Source organism: Solenopsis invicta, chromosome 3 (assembly GCF_016802725.1).
Source record: "Solenopsis invicta isolate M01_SB chromosome 3, UNIL_Sinv_3.0, whole genome shotgun sequence".
Classification (NCBI taxonomy): Eukaryota; Metazoa; Arthropoda; class Insecta; order Hymenoptera; family Formicidae; genus Solenopsis; species Solenopsis invicta.
In genome coordinates, this window is record NC_052666.1 from 2,369,606 (window position 1) to 2,386,658 (window position 17,053).

A 17,053-nucleotide genomic window follows, 5' to 3' on the forward strand; every position below is an offset into this window, starting at 1 on the left:
TCGGTCTCTCTTCTATTAATTTTGATGCGTACCACGCGTATAAAAGCATCGGTTTAAAAACGGGAGCGCTCAATTGATGCAATAGCAAAGAATGTATTTTAATAGCATCTTCACGAGCACCTGTTTCTCGTTGTTGTTGTAATAAAGTGGGACAATTTTGCAACTTTTTAATAAAAAAACACCACACACAATAGTACGTTGCGAGGAAATTAAAAAAAAAAAAAAATAGAAAAAGTAAGATTCGAACCAGTAATACGCAGCATTATAGTCAGGCACCTTACCGACTAGGTGTCGGTAAGCAGCTACGCTGCTTAGGTGTCAATCTGTTCTTACTACACGGTAGTAAGAACATTACGCACACGTAAATCTTTAAACGCGTTTTTCTCGCGAATGCTTGAGAGACGGGTCCTATTACTTTAAGATGAATTAGTGGGAGGATAGGTTTATAATATATATAAGGTTCAACGAAATTGGAGAGGACAATGTCTGGTGCTCTAGGTCATGAGCACAATCTATCAAACAGTTTTTAAACCCAATACAGAAAGAAAGAGTATGTCTCAGAGAATCTGAAGATTAAAAATTAGCTCAAATGGAGTAATTTAATTCGATAAAAGTATTTGTAACACAAGTATAAAGTTAATTAAATCAAATAATTTTGAAACATTTTTGTTGCCAGGATCATAAAAAAATATCTTCTTATATAGTTCATTTCATTTTATATACAGAGAAAGGTAGGGCGAGACAGGTGGCAAAGTAAGACGGGGTATCCTCTCTATCGCGCGATTCGAATGCAGGAATCATAATCAAGCATACGCGTTAGATATCGCGTCTCGATCATTGAAAGTTACCCACAAGCCAGCGAAGGTAAATTAGGTTTTAAGTTAGATCATATTTTTTTTTTTGCGATTTATTTTGAAATGACTTTATCTCATTTTCTCACTTGTGACATTAATATTAAATTATAACTTACTTTTAAACTGTATCCCATCTTGCCTACGAGATACCTTGTCTAGAGACAAGATAAGAAAAAATGTCTTATTTTTTTTTAAATAAAGTTTATAATTTTCTGAAAAAAAATTCGAAAATTATTCAGGTTATATTAACGAAGCATTGTGTATGCTTGAAGAATATAAAGACTCATTTTTTGGGAAAAATTTAAGATGTATACATATATTAAAATATTACATGAATGACAAATGCATGAATGACAAATGGCAAACAAATATCCAATGGCCATTCATAAACAGATCGCTGATGGACATTGAACATGATTTTTCAAGAGCCATTGCTTCATTTGCAGATATTTGAACACGTTATTGATAGATACGAAATCGAAGATAAAAATCGCTTGATAACCTAGTCTTGGATATATTTTGAAATGTATTTATGCTACCATAAATCTCGTAAATCACACTTGCAATTACCACAGTACCTACTGCGTTATCTCGTACGCATAGGGATACAATATCATGTTTATTCCGTCACGTTCTTGTAGCGCTCTACTTTAATGTACTGCGAGAATGCAGGATCACGCAAGGTGCTCGCTTTTGTAAGAATTTTGATGTAATTTTGTCAAGATGGGTGCTGACGCCAAGCAGGGAAGATATACGACGCCAGAGGGCTCAAAGAGATGGGAGTATCTGATTGCCTTTAATTGTAAGAGCAATTTTTGTTCTAATTTTTGCTTGAAACGATCGTCACTATGACCAATAATTCTCTATTGTTTTTGCTGATTATTATTGCTGTCGGCGATCTCCCACTCGATTGACTGAACGTCACGATTACATGGTGCAATTATGCGAAATCGAGGTTCAATTATAAGCTTGTGCATCGGAGCGATCATAGGATGGGATTCGCCAAGCAGCGTGAAACTAATGGCGCCGGACTCGTCTATCCCGGCTACCGTCTCCAATGTTTCCACCCTCGTAGCCATGGGCGCCATCGGTCAGATACTGGGACCGATAATTAACCAACTTATAGTCGACAGAATAGGCCGAAGAAAGACTATCTTATTTAACGGAATAATGTCGATCATCTGCTGGGGCTTGATTACGGTCGCTACGAACATCTGGGTGAGCAAAAGTATCTTTGCGAAACATTGATAGATACTTTTTTTTATGCCTGTAAATTTATCTTGCGCGTGAACAATCTATGCAGAGATCCATTTTATATCATAAAGGAAAAATTACAGTTATATTGTTTGATTCTTAAACGTAACCCATTAGTGTGAATTTTTCTATGTGATTCCTCTCTACTTTTTTAAGCTGATGAGCTTCTTTAATAATACAAGTTTGTTTTTACTACAGTTTCTCTACTTAGGCAGGTTAATGGGTGGTCTGTGCTTGGGTCAATTCATATGTGTATTCACGATGTATATCGGAGAAATTGCGTCCCCAAGTACACGAGGCGCCGGAGGAACCGCAAATACGATTACGTTTAACTTAGGCATTTTTGTAATGTTCGTCGTTGCGCCGTATCTATCGATATCAGCGGCGGCGGCAATCTGGCTGGCCGTGTCTGTCGGTTTCACGATCGCTTTCTGGTTCATGCCGGAATCGCCGTACTACTTGGTCATGACGAATAAAATTGACGAGGCGGAGGCGGCGTTGGAGAAGCTGCGCGGTAAGGTGGACGTCTCGGAAGAATTGCAGACGATCGTCAGGTCGATGTCCGACGAAAAGCATCGGCGAAAGACTGGCGGCATCAGGAAGCTGATGACTACGCGCGCCAATCTACGCGCCTTTATCATCGTCAATATTATCACGATCACCAATGAAGTCGGCGGCTTCTTCCTGTTGCTCGCGTACAGTCGGATTCTCTTCAAGTCAGCTCAGCTTCAGATTATCTCCGATTATACGGCCAATATCATGCTCGGCGTGATACAGGTGATCTCTGCGACAATTACCATCTTCTTGATCGATAAGCTGGGTCGCAAGCCATTAATACTCTTTTCTGGCTTGATTGCCGCCGCGTCAAACTTCGTCATCGGCATCTTCTTTTATGCGAAGGAGTATCTGAACGCGGACGTGTCTGCGTATTCAACGGCGTTGTTAATCGCGGCGATGCTTCTGGTATTTGCCTTCAATTGTGGCTTGCTTCCTATAAAGATGATCTTCATGTCTGAAATGTTTGCCACCGAGGTTAAGGCTCTCGCCACATGCCTTCTCGTTATCGCCAGCGGCTGTTTTGCCGTGATAGCGGCGAAAGCTTACATTCTGGTGGCTGTCACGTGGAACTACGGCCACTCGGTGCCTTACCTGGCATTCTTCGCGATCGTGACGGTATGCACCATTCTGATTCATCGCCTCTCGCCTGAGACGAAAGGCAAGACCTTTGTGCAGATACAAAAGGAGTTGAATGATTGAAGCTGCGTTCGAAAGATGAAGAATCGGCGCTCCCAGTTCGACCTGGAAAAGGATCCTCTATTGGATACCAAAGGAGCATATTGCTTCTCGTAAATTGTGCGTCTTAAAGAGAGATAATGGGTACTATATGAGATCTTGCCACGAAAGATCTTGCCACGAAAATCTTTATCGGGTTTTTTGATGTTCTTAAAAAGGATCGACGGGAAAGAGAAAATTGAAAATTGCGACCGGAAAGTTGAAGGAGATGACCTTTTAAGATGCACGAGCAAATTTTTGGGCAGTCCCGTTGAAATTGCTCGCGACGTTGATGCACGTGATAGAAGTTATAGTTTATGGGGTGTCTCGAGACTCGCCGGAAGTAGACTGCGCCGTATCGAATCGTCGATGCCACGGTGACTAACCGGGCCGTATCTTATTGAAGAAATAATATATTCACAGATTTACCTACAACATCGGATAATAACTCAATAAAGAAATGACGGTAATCGAGATCTGCTCACATCACGTGTTGTTCTAAACTGCACGCTTGAAAAATTGTTAAATTAAGTTAACGAAAAATTACTTGTGAAAAGTTTAATATATGTTAGAAAGTATTACGTAAATGTTACGTAAAAAATTAATGCAAAAGTATAACGTTTTACAATGTAAAGACAAATTGTGGAAATACATTTCTTTAGTAAAATTTATATTTATAATACGTTGATGCATGTGCAATTTATTCAGTTAGTTTAGAATTTACGTGTCAAAATTACATAATTTTTTATGTTTGATTATTTCTCTATAAATTGTGTTATTTTAATATTAAGAAATATTGAATATTAATTTAACACAATATATTTAAATAATATAGTCCCATTATGTAGAATTAAGGCTCGGATATGTCAAAGATTCAATACAAAAGTTTAACAAGAATTACATTTAATATAAATAAAATGTTTTCTACTGTAATTCACAAATATATATTTTATATCTTCGACATCTGACGTTATAACAGAATGCTTCTTGTACACCACGTTTTTAATATTTATCATAATATCGAAAATTGATTTATAGAAAGAATGTATGAAGAACATAAACATGTCAACATGGTAAACATATTAATAATTAAAAGCATAATCGTAAAGCATTGAATAGATTAGATTAGCGATAAGATTTAATACCTATTTATTAATCTAAATCACTATGTGAGAATAACGATTAAATTCTTCACGAGTCAATAATTATAAGTAAGAATGACTAATATGAGCATAAATATTGTAGCATATATTGAAATCAAGATTGCAAGTGATTAACGTAGTTAGATTTTAGTTTTCATGAGTAGCGTAAGAAAGCGTTTTGCATGAGCTTTTTACTCTATGATCACGCTAATCTCATAAACAAAATAGAATTAGTTGCTATGTTACTACTAAAACAGCATCTTTTATTTATCTCTGCGATTTTCTTCACTTCTTTATTTTTCCTCGTTGTGATAAAACATTCTGTAGTTTGCTTATAGGTATAATAAATAATTTGTGAACTGTGAAACGGCTAATTCTTTCATAGAATTTAAACTAACATTTGTTATAGGTCCAGAACATACTCCAATGCTCATTTAAAAAATAGTGAAAGGAATTAGTCAAGAAGAACGTTGTTATAAAGATCTTGTTCCCGTTGAATTTCCAAAATTTAAAGAAGAGATTCAAAGAAGATGTAACAAACCGCTTTCTCGCAACCCCCCCGCGGACTGATCATTGTCCACAAATGCCCAACCGAACCCCGGGCGTAGAAAAGGCGCAGTGCGCCTATAATACAGTTGAAATGCGCCGATGCGAGCAACGAGGCATTCGCGCATCTCTATCGGCGTGCTCGCTTGCCTCCGTTCGCTCTCCAAGCGACCTCGAGCAGCGGGGATGCTGACACCGAAACGAACCAAACCGCCACCGAACATTTCCGATGTTTCGAGATTCGGGTATAAAAGAGCTAGACCAGTGAGATGGTGCGCTTCTTCTCTGCCTTTTTGCATAGCTACTCCGTCGACTAGTCTCTGAAGAACCCAGGTAATCTTAGGGTCAAGCGTCTTAGCCTCTGCTGAGCGTTCTTGGCGTCTACTGTTCTCGCACCCGTCTCTCCTCGCCGAAGCTGGGCTCAAGCGTACTTGAGCTCTGGCAAGAGTTCTTGTCCAACCGGCATCCGAGCAGTGATCCGATTCCGTCGTAGTCAGTGGCTAAAGACAAACGGGATAAAGCGTCTTTGCCTCCGTCTTTGCCTCCGCCAAGCGTATTTGGCATAGCCATTGCATTCCAGCTGACGAAGATCTTGTGCCGCGAAATCGTACGATTTAAAGGGACGAACAGCTGTGCCTCATCTGCGCCTCGCTACCGGCGACTGTGAAATCCAGCACGACCCAATTCCACACAAACGCGTGTAGAAAAAGCGGACCGCCCGCCGAGCCGCACAATAGCTCGCCGAAGATCAGCGTTGCGCCGTTGGAAAGCACACACACCAGCAGCGCGATTATCGACAATCGCATTTTTTGAGATCTTTGTATCAGAACAGGTGGATAATTGTAAACCGCCTTCCGGCACACGAATAAACCGTGCATTTGCCGCACGTTGAACGTAAATTTACCGATCTTACATTATCTTGTATATATCTGCTTTTAATATTTCTTTGCAAGTTACCTTGTTTGCTTTCGAATTGTCATCTTTCTTGCGATCTAAACGCTTTGTATACATTTACTTAAGCATATCTTTCAATAAACGTGTGTATATTTTCCTAATCAAACTACTGTCTAAATTCTCTCTTGACTCGGATTGTGCCCTGGAATTCCCGACGAGCTACGTCCGTGCTCGATTTCTAACCAAGAAAAACAGGTTGTTACAAAGATATAATGACTGAATCATTGCATAATCATCCTTTCATTATAAAATTAAAAGGAAGAGAAAACTATTCCACATGGAAGATCGCCATGGAGAGTCTACTTCAATTAGACGGTTTATGGAAAGCGGTTTAGGGAACGAAAACCAGCGAGGAAAAGATTATGAAAGCAAGAACGAAGCTTATCCTCAGCGTAGATGAGTCAATCTTTTACACAAAAAATACATTGAGGAATATCATCGTAGTGGCATCAAACTTTTGAAGTAGTATCCCCATTTCTCGGAAACTAAAGATTGCATTGTATTATTTATAATACTGATAAAAAAATAATCTGCTTCGATAATTAAGGTCGAGAAAAGAATGAACTCCGACTTGTATAGAAATTAAACAAAATATTTATTTTAAGAAAGTCTCTCCACACTCCGCGTTACATATAAAAAAATAAAAATTTATTATAAAGGAGGAAGGTGACACCTTTAGAACTCGTGTTCCACGGTACGTTTATTACACGCGGAAAAACTTAAAACTGAATTATAACGCACGCGGTGTTGTAAAAAAAATTAAACACTTACGCTGGAATGTAAAATCTTATAATTATATCATGGTTCTTATAAACTAACGCTTGAATATGGTGAACTGTTACAGTAACGCGGACCTTAATATAATATTAACGCGACTTAATATCTACAACGCTCGCCTGAGGTAGGGGTAAAGATACGCTCGCTATGTTTCGGTGAGCAGGCCAAAAGAATGATTCACAGTCAATTCACAGCCCACTACCGATATTGCAGGGCTTTTTGCTGTAGGTGTTTGCAGCATACACCCTGGTAGTGCTTGCAGGAACTGACTAGCAGTTCTCCATCCATATACATGCACTCAATTAAAAACACATTCACACGCCCGCAGGCGCGGAGGCACCCAACTCTACGTGCCGGTTCCTGCCCCAGTAGCGGCGATGTTGCGCCCATAACGCGTTGTTATTGCGTTGAAACGTTTCCAGTTTAGCCATGAACCCCAGAGTACTCGCGTAGTGAGACCACGTAGTTGGCCGGACGTTAAGCCAAGCCCGCGCATCTTACCTTCGCTTTGAGAGCTTCAGACTCCTCGCTATGAGATTGTCGAGGCGGTGAAATGAACATTATTACGCGGCACTTCCGCTCGCGCAGCCACTAGGTCTGCTAGATCATTACATGATTGGTACTTTTCCACCTTGCGCTAGTGGGACACCTCTAACGTTGTTTCGCTGGATACTACTTGCGCGTCTACGACCACTACCTTATCACCTCGAGCAATGGTCAGGTCAGGCCGCCTCAGACCGGCAGTGGTCGAATACGCTTGCTCCGCACCGACATGCCATCCCTTCTGTTGTAAGAAGCCACCAACTTGACGACACAGGTCGTTGTGCAGGATTTTCCTTCCGTGCGTTTGGAAATATCTCTGCACGCAGTGAGCCGGGGTTTTGATGTCAGGACATCCTGCCTGGCAGCGCGCATCGCGTCCCTCACGGCCTCGGGACAATCTCGTTCTAGACGGAATGCAATTAGCCCTGATGTGATGATAGTGCACGTAGTCCGCTCCGGGAATGGAGTCGGCGCCACCCGACACCCAGTAGGAACTCGGTTTGGACGAGCCGACCTCCCTGAGCCTCCTCCCGTCATACGACTCGTGCAATCAGGACGCACATTGCTGTCTGAGTTCAGCAGTCGTAGTCACTCTATCGCCTCGCAGTCGCATCTGGTTCTCACACCAGACTAATTGCCTAGCCACGTATGTGGACTCGGCCATAGCACGCGCCGCAAGCAGATCAGAGCGACTCAACCGCTGCAATCGGTTATGTTTCAAGATAGGGATAAATACTTTTAGTAGAGGCATATGAAGGCTCTGTATCGGCGCATAAAAGTATCCAGCAGGAACATCATGGGGAAGACGCAGCAGAGCCGCGCGCATCTGTTTGTCAACGCCCTTGAGTTTTTTGGCCGTGACTGTTCCGATTATCCACCTATGATAATATCGTGGTAGGAGACAGTCACGCAGTAACCTCAGCCGTTGTTGTGGCTTGAGAGGCGCTCTCGTCAATTGCTCGATTATCTGAGCTAAGGGCGGATCATTTGCGAATTCTCTAGCACCTTGGTACATGCATCCCAGATACGTCCAGACATCTAGTAGGAATCGTTGCGGTATCAGCGCTCCCCTTACGGTGAAGCTAGGTGTTTGGTCACCTTTTTGTCTCTGCCGGACGCCATCACTCGGAGCACGCTCGTTTTGTTAGCGTTAACGTCAGTCTGTTTTGCACAAAGGCAGCATGAAGCCGTCTCAAGTTCTGCAGACCAGATTTGGTGGAAGCGAGGAGCACAATGTCGTCAGCGTAGCCCAGCGCGCTGACCAGCCTACCACCCACTCGATAGTCAACCTCCGAGAGAATTTCCAGTGCTCTACAGCCAGATTGAACAGCAGGGGCGATAATGGATCACCCTGTCTCATGCCACGCCCGATCTTCAGGGCAGACATTTCCGTAGCACCGGACGTATGCACCACCTCCGGGCGTTTGAATAGACAGTCCTCACGTACTCCCGAAACTCCTCAGGGAGTCCTAGCTCATCGAGAGTTGTATGTATTGCTTCGTGTGCAACCGTGACGAAAGCTTTCGACAGGTCCACACAAGCTAGGTGTAAGGATTTTATGTTTCGCCGAGCGTCCCCAAGCACAGTGAACAGGACCGTGATATTCTCACAAACCCCATCCACCGGCCGGAAACCTCTTTGGCGGTTGTCAAATATATCGAGGGTTGCTAATTTTTTTGCCAATATCTTGTGGAAGTTCCTTATTACCAGGTGTATGCATAAGTTTTTTCCGGTTTTTTGGTAAAAAAAAACACGTAATTTTCAAGGGAAATTAATTTTTTTTTATTTATAAAATATTGGCTATCGGCTTCTACACATTTCGCCCATCTTTCAGGTAATTTATGAATACCATGCCAGAAAAACTGCTTGTCTTTTGCAGCAAACCATTTGTCGACCCATTTTCCAACTTCCTCGAAATTGCTGAAGTGCTGCTCTGCGAGCGCGTGCTCCATTGATGCGAAGAGATGATAGTCAGATGGCGCCAAGTCTGGGGAGTACGGCGGGTGCGGAAGGATGTCCCATCCAAGAGATTTCAAGGTGTCTTTCACTAGTTTTGCTGTGTAAGACGGCGCATTATCGTGTAACAAAATCACTTTGCAATGTCTTCTGGCCCATTCCGGTCGTCTTTCGATTAATGCGTGGTTTAAATTAATCATTTGTTGGCGATAGCGTTGTGTATTAACGGTTTCGCCGGGCTTCAAGAGTTCATAATACACAATACCACTCTGGTCCCACCAGACACAGAGCATGGTCTTCTTGCCGAAGCGATTTGGCTTTGGTGTTGATGGACCAGCTTCGCCAGGTGAAAGCCACGATTTTTTCCGCTTCGGGTTTTCAAAATCAATCCATTTGTCGTCACCTGTCACAATTCGATACAAAAATGATTTCCTTTCGTGGCGTTGAAGCAGCATTTCACAAGTGACTTTGCGATTTTCCATTTGACGTTTATTCAAATTGTGGGACCCATTTACCGAGTTTATTGATCTTTCCCATTGCTCGTAAACGTCTGCTAATTGTTTCTTGTGATACATGTAATGCTTCTACTAATTGCCGTTGAGTTTGATTTGGGTCATCATCCAATAATTCCTGCAATTGCTCGTCTTCGCATTTGTGTGGTCTACCAGAGCGCTCACTGTCTTTCACATTGAAATCACCACTTTTAAATTGTCTCACATGTTCTAACCGATGACTTTCAACAGCCTTTTTCTTTTGATTACATAAAAAAAGCAATGCGTGCCGCAAATGTTGTTTTTCAGGCACAAAACTCGACATGATCACTGAACAATAAAACAAAGACGCTACTTTTTGGCGGACTCAACTTGTGTGTGTTTGTAGTTCTATGTCAGACGAACAAAATGACGTATGTGTCAAATTAATACGCTGCGTACTTTTTGCTGGCACCATCTCTTAGTGAAACCGGAAAAAACTTATGCATAGATCTGGTATTACGGATCCGATACTTAAAGGCCGATATTCCGCCGGCCGTGGCCGGTCGGACATACCGGACTTTTCCAGAAAGACTGTTCTTGTTGTGGTGATCGACAAGAGTATTGTTCTTGCCAGAAGCAGCAGGTTGAACAGAAGCGCACGAAGGACGGCAGGAACAGAGTTCCACATCCTCGGCGTAATCTTATCCAATCCGGGCGCAGTGCCTATCTTTACAGAGATCCTTTTTACCTCACCGGTGGTCACAGGATTCCAGAGCAAGGTCTTCTCCGCTACAGGAACTGGGGGTGTAGCAGCGCCCTCCCTCACCGAGGCTCTCAAGATGAATCCCTCGGGCACCAGACGGACGGCTCCAGTCGGCACTCGCCGCCCGTCCATTTTCCCCGTAGCGCTCGCGCAAGGCCGTCATGTCCCTATCGGCGGTGCTCGCCGTTTCCATAATGGGACTCCAGTAATCCCTAAATTCTTGGGGAGACGGACGCTCGCGTACCGAGTCGCCTTTGAGTATGTGCGACAGGCAGGACTTCAAGTTCTTTTTGTATAGATTTGGCATGATGACATACTTTCTCATCCTTTTCTGCTTCCGGTTCTTTCGTATAGTGGTAGGACTACGCTGTCTAGCAGAAGCGCGCCGCGGAGGGCGCACAGCTGGCGGTGGGAAGACTGCACCCAACCATTTCTCGACGGCCAGTACATCCACCACGCCAGTTAGGAGAGCATATCTTGCCATTTGGCGAAGAGAATCGGCCTCAAAGTTACGGAACGCTGAACTCTGCTCTACGAGTTATGAAATCTTGTCCCGCAACCTCTGAGATCTCTGCTCAGGGGGAGGCCGACATGCGCTTGTATTGGTGATTTCAATGGTCGCAGGGGCGATGTCGGCCCCATCGCCCTCATCGATGACAACCGCTTATCGCGTCTGCATCTCTTGGCAGAAGTCCTTGACCATCGCTCGATAAGCCTCTTGTCGACGCTTACTTTTGATGGCTTCAAGACTCCTATAGGGAAATCGGTCATCCAGATGTTGATTCATGAATACGATTTCCCCGGCTAAGGTGGCGGCAGCCTCAGCGCGAGCCATGAGACTCACCTCCTCCGCTGACCATCTTGCTTTCACGCGCTCGACATTAACAGCGTTGTTAGCCGTCAACGGATGCGCACTGGCACGTGTACACCTAGGCCACGCTTGATCCGGAACTCAGCCGGGCATTCATTGCATTTATAATTTAGGCTGGCGTGCTCAGCCTCTGGTCCTCTAGTGGTTTGCGAAGGACTAGCTACGACCCCGTCGGGGTCCTCCGCTCCAGCGGCCACATTCATGCGTGTAACACGCAGACCCCGGGCCATCCGAGAACCCGAGACACAATTATTCTGACTACCATTCATAATGTTTCTGCGTGTTGGGGAGCAAACAGATTGACAGTCGAGAGCTCCTCACATAGCCTAGTCTTTCTTGGCCCCACAGCTAACCATGACCTCGGCATTTGGGCCTCGGCAATAATGCCTCAGTCCTTTGGGGCGCACACGCCTTAACCTCATTAGCCCACTCTTCCCGAGCCCGACAGACCCCAGAGTGGTTATTGGAGGGAACTGTGGGGTTGCTTATGGTATCAGAAGGTTCCACAAATAATTGCACGTTATACGTTCACGTGTTCTTTATTAGAATAACTCTTTGTTACAAAGGTATATTTCTCTTTGGTAGTGGCTTAGGCGGCGCCCGGAGGCGCCTAAAAAAGTCGGTCAGTTGCCGAATAGATTTCTTATAAGTTTATCCTTCCGTTTTCTTTTCTCCCGCTTTTCTGCGAGGAGAGATCGCCCTGGCGTGCGAGGACGCGGAGAACGCGGCGAAGGAGCGACCGGGACGACGACGCTTCTGGGCCTCGGCGGAGTGCTCGTTGCAGGCGCAGGGGACGCCTGGGTACCGCTGGACGTGGTCGAAGCGGTTGGCGACGTTTGGGTCCCCTGACTCCTTGTTACGGTACACCGGCGGCGAGGGTCGTAGTGACGTGGTACCTCTATATGCCTTAGCTTCCAGGGAAGGAACGCTACGTCTGGGTCGAGTATGGGAACTCCCTGGCACTCGTCAGGACAGACCGGGTGCGGGTAAGGACCGGGACGGTCCCGTCGAAGACGTCGACGAGGCAGTTTGACGTGCCACGAAGCTCTTCGACCAAAAGATTGAGGGCCCTGGAGGGAGCGCACCTCGTGTTACACCAAGAGCGAGGGCCCGTGCAGGAGCGCACCTCGGGTTATACCAAGGGAGAGGGCCCGTAAAGGAGCGCACCTCGTGTTATACCAAGGGAGAGGGCCCGTAAAGGAGCGCACCTCAGGTGACGATTCTCGAGATCGAAGGGCCCAACAGGAGCTCAGCCTCGATCAGAGGATGCGTGCTTGACGGGTTGCGGTAGCGTATTATATGCGCTCGGTGGATGCATTTGACTCCCGAGAAAGCGGCCGCCTTGCGGCGGCGCCTGAACTAGCGCCGGCGCTCACGCCCACGCTGGCGCCCGCGTCTTGCCTGCGCGCTCGCGCGCGCGCGTATGTTGGTGGCGGATTTTGGTTCGCCACAGGAACCTATAGGAGGTGAGGTTCGGGTGGGATAAGAGAGGCTATAACTTGCGCATCATTAACCTTATGTTACTAGGCCAGACTCTCTCAGGGCGACTTATGGGCTTATTGGCTTAAATGCCGGCAGTTAGCGCCTTAAAAGAGTTATGGTTACTCCCGCCCGAGGTAGGGGTAAAGATACGCTTGCTACACTAAGAGGGCGCTCGGTTGGACGGGAAATGCTCGAGACAGTGGGTATCCGAGAAAATTTTCTGAGGAAGGTCCGGCGAGGAAATCGGAACTCCTGGGGAAAAGCGTCGTCGCTGATCTGGTGGTATTATTAATTCGCTTTGTCGTCCGATGCTGTATCCGATGATTTTCTACAGATGTCTGCAGATGATTCGTCAGATAGTAAACCGGTGTGCGAACAACCACACACTTCTAAGTCCCACGACAAAAAGAGCAAGAGTCAAAATACAAGACAGGTAACAGGTAAAGAAAACGGGTAACCGAATACGCCCGGTATAAGGAAGCCGAGAACACCCAGCCAAGGAGCTCCGAGTACTCCCGGAGTGTCGGCACTGATTATTTGGAACCGACTGGATGCTCCGACCTGGTGTGGCTCCGTATTTATATCCTCGGGCCGCCCATGCAGTCAGACCCACGTGGCTTCTCTACTTTTCGGCGCGCACCCACGCGCACATGCTCGCGCGATGCTTCGCGTGACGTCACGCGACCGAGCGCGAGAGCGAGCGAGACGGAGAACTGTACCCGTGTCATGTGACGGTGTACGAGCGAAAGAGACTTACTACCGCGACTGGGCATGCGAGCGAGAGAGAAATAAAATTTTACTTGTATAACGAGGCTATTATTACATCATTTCTTTCCTCAGACGGGCGGCACGCGGATTTAATTTGTTGGGCGGCAGGTCGACAACTAGCCCTAACAATTGAATCGTGGAATTCACCGATCATTCAAGAACCGTAATTTATACTTGCGGCTCTTATGTACCGCGTAATACGGTATGTCGACGATTCGACCGTTCGGCAAAATAATTTTTACTGCTGGTGGTGCGTGTGATGTCACGTTGATGGTCTGAATATCTAATGGCTCCGGCGTTCGTTTGTGGATATCTATCGGCTCCGGTGTTCGCCATTATATTTGTTCTTCCTTCGATTTCGAAGTTTTACCATTGGTAGTAATTTTGACGGTGAGAGTTACTTCCGGTTGCGACGCATTAATTGCGTTTGCCACTTGTGAGTTAGTTACTCGGCGATCCAGACGTTTATTTTTAATTTTTACGCTCGGCTGTGATTGGCAGCGTTTTTTCGGCGGTGGTAATAGTGAGAAAAATCGCTTTCTTCACAGCGTTTTCCCCTCTCTGAATTTTTGTACCGATGCGCGGTACACTCCTAAATGGTTTGGAGATCGGCGGGGTTACGTCCGGCTCCTCATCGGAGAGATCATCGATGTCTCCAAATAATCGACAGAAAATTTTGTCTTTTGTTCCTGGCATGGTAACTTTACAATTACGTGTAACTCTTTCGAGCGTTCGCAGGGGACTGTGATCATGCGTGCGATACTTGACCTTATTATCTCGGTGCACTTTTTCAATGATTTTTGGGTAATTTTTCGACGGTGCGTGCATAGACGTGGCAACGTTGGCGCTCGAATTTCTTGAATTTTCTTGAAATGGTGGTACATAGGCGTCGCAAGTCAGGGGCACGACTTTGTTTATAGTATTACAATTTAAAATTTTGCTTTCTTCGGAGCAGTTTTTAGATCTTGGACGTGCACATGTCGATGCCAGCGTCCTCGCGCATCGCGTAAATCTACTATTACCGGGGAAATAATGCGTCTCACCTCTAGCGGTCCGATGTATCGTGAAGCAAGTTTTGTGTTGAATCCGGCGGCTTTATTTGATAGCGGGTACTCACGTTTCCAAACTTTTTCGCCAATTTGCGGTCTCCAATTTCTTCGATGAAGATTTTAATGTGTTTCTTGTTTTTGAAACGCTCGGTCTTGATTAATGCGGATTACCTCGAATTCTTCTTCTAAACAATCTAAACGACGGCGCGTAATATGCGGTGTCGTATTTTCGGCGTGCCGGCGATCCTGCGGATGCGAAGAAGCCAATTCGCGGTCGTGATTTAAATATGCCGGGGTATAACCTCTGGCTTCGTGTCTTGCAGTAGGCGAGGGTAGTAAATATTTATTCCAGCATCTATAATTTTTACCTACGAATTGAGAATAATTTTAATTGTTTTATTTGTCCGCTCAACAGGATTACAGTGAGGTGCTCTTACCGGCGTTATACGATGCTCAATCTGAAAGGCGCAGAAGTTCGGCAAGCGTGCCGATTTTAACTGTGTTCCGTTGGAAATAATTTGATCGGGACATCTGTGACGATGTATAATATTTTCCGCGAGAGCGCAGGTGACGGCTGGACCTGTGGCACCACGAAATTGGAGTGCCTTGCAGTAATCTGAGGCATTAAAAAAATGCGAGGCTACTTAGAAGGTTACGCTTTTATCGTGATAACCGACCATCAATCGTTACGATGGTTACGAAAACTGGAGAAACTGACCGGTCGCTTAGGACGCTGGCTTTTTGAATTACAACAATTCGAGTTTGACATTCAATATCGCAAAGGCAGTCTAAATTGAGTAGTCGACGCTCTCTTCAGACAGCCGGAAGTTTGTAGTACGGAAACTCCGAAATGCAACTGGTATTGCCGGGTCCTGATTGGAGTTAAAAATTACCCGGACTTCCGTGTACAGCAAGGACAACTTTATTGGCACTTCATGCACGAATTAGATTTTTTTGAAAGCGATTCAGCAATGGAAACAATGCGTTCTAAAGAAAGAGCGCATGACCGTACTGTAACGACACCACGATGATCTTACGGCCGGTCATCTGGGGGTAGCAAAAACTGCTTGGATGGCTAGGTTATACTATTGGCCAGGTATGTTTCAAGATATCCCGGTACCGGAACCAGTGCCTTATTCTATATAACATTTAATAAAAACGTTAGAATTCTTTCGAAATGAAGGAATTTTTAAAATTTACGAAAAGAAGCGAAACATTTTATCAAGATTAATGAAAAAAAATATTAATGATATCTAAATTGGACTAAAAACGAGACACTAATACTTGCACATATCGTTTAAGTGGACATGGTACGTTTCATCGTCAAATTCTTTATAAACCTGAAATCGAAGAATTCTTTATAAACCTGAAATCTCATGATCGACACAGAACTACCCGTGTCGATCAAGGCCAACAGTTCACAACTTATCTGATTAACGGATGTGACCGTCGCGCAGGGCCCGTCCATCTCCAAACGGTCGCCGCTCGTCACGTTGATCGTGGCGACCACCTCGTCCGCCTTCTCTTTGACCGCTGCCGCCGTCAACACTCGTTGCTTCGGTTGCACCGGATTGGATGACGTTTTCTTCATCAGGACTGGGCATTCGTACTGCCGATGTCTCAGCTCCTTACAGTAGAAACAGCTGGGCTCGGCTCTGCATTCTTTATGGAAATGGCCCTTTTTGCCGCAATTCTGACATGGTTTCTCTTTCGGCTTCTGCGAGCTGTTGGGTGCGCTCGACTTCTTTTCTTGTTCCACTGCGCCTTCCGCCACGCAGCACATTTTTTCCAGGAACTGGCTCATTGAGGTATCAGAAAGAGTCAAGGTTGCCGACTTCACCGTGCTCATTGAGATTCCTCCGATGAGGAGATGAATCTTCTCCTTCGTTGACAGGTCAAGGCGATTCATCATTGCCAGCTTGGCTATGGCATAACTGTGAAACGATTCTTTCGTGTGTTGCCACGTCTTTGCTTAAAGTCTCTGTAGTTCTTTATAAGCGAATTCATTGCTTTCAAACATAAGCGCTAGCTCGTTTTTCAGCACCTGCCAAGACTCCAGCATCTCCCCCTCCAGGGAATCATACCAATCCTTCACCTCTTTTTTGAAACGGCTGGATGCGGCCAACAGCAGCACCCCGTCTGCGGCTCCGTGAATTTGCCCGATGTGGTCTACGCGCCTTATCCAGGCAGCTACGTTTTCCTCTCGGGAGCCCGCGAACTCTGGTATCTGAGTCGCCAAACACTGTATCACGTTGCCTCGCGGGAGGCGATCCAAGCGATCGCCAGACTCCCTTCTCGGGGTCTCCGCTGATGACCCGTACGACGATCTCTCGGGCTCCGGCAGCGGGA

The 17,053-nt window shown here is 45.3% G+C and overlaps 1 protein-coding gene across 1 annotated transcript; it reads left to right on the forward strand.

Moving 5' to 3' along the window:
• The first annotated feature begins 1,295 nt into the window (after positions 1–1,295).
• On the forward strand, positions 1,296–3,511 carry LOC105193624 (sugar transporter ERD6-like 6). Its single transcript, XM_039446880.1, has 2 exons — positions 1,296–2,099; positions 2,226–3,511. Exons 1-2 carry the CDS (start codon positions 1,797–1,799, stop codon positions 3,363–3,365), a joined length of 1,443 nt encoding a protein of 480 aa, XP_039302814.1. The 5' UTR covers positions 1,296–1,796; the 3' UTR covers positions 3,366–3,511.
• The last annotated feature ends 13,542 nt before the right edge of the window (positions 3,512–17,053 follow it).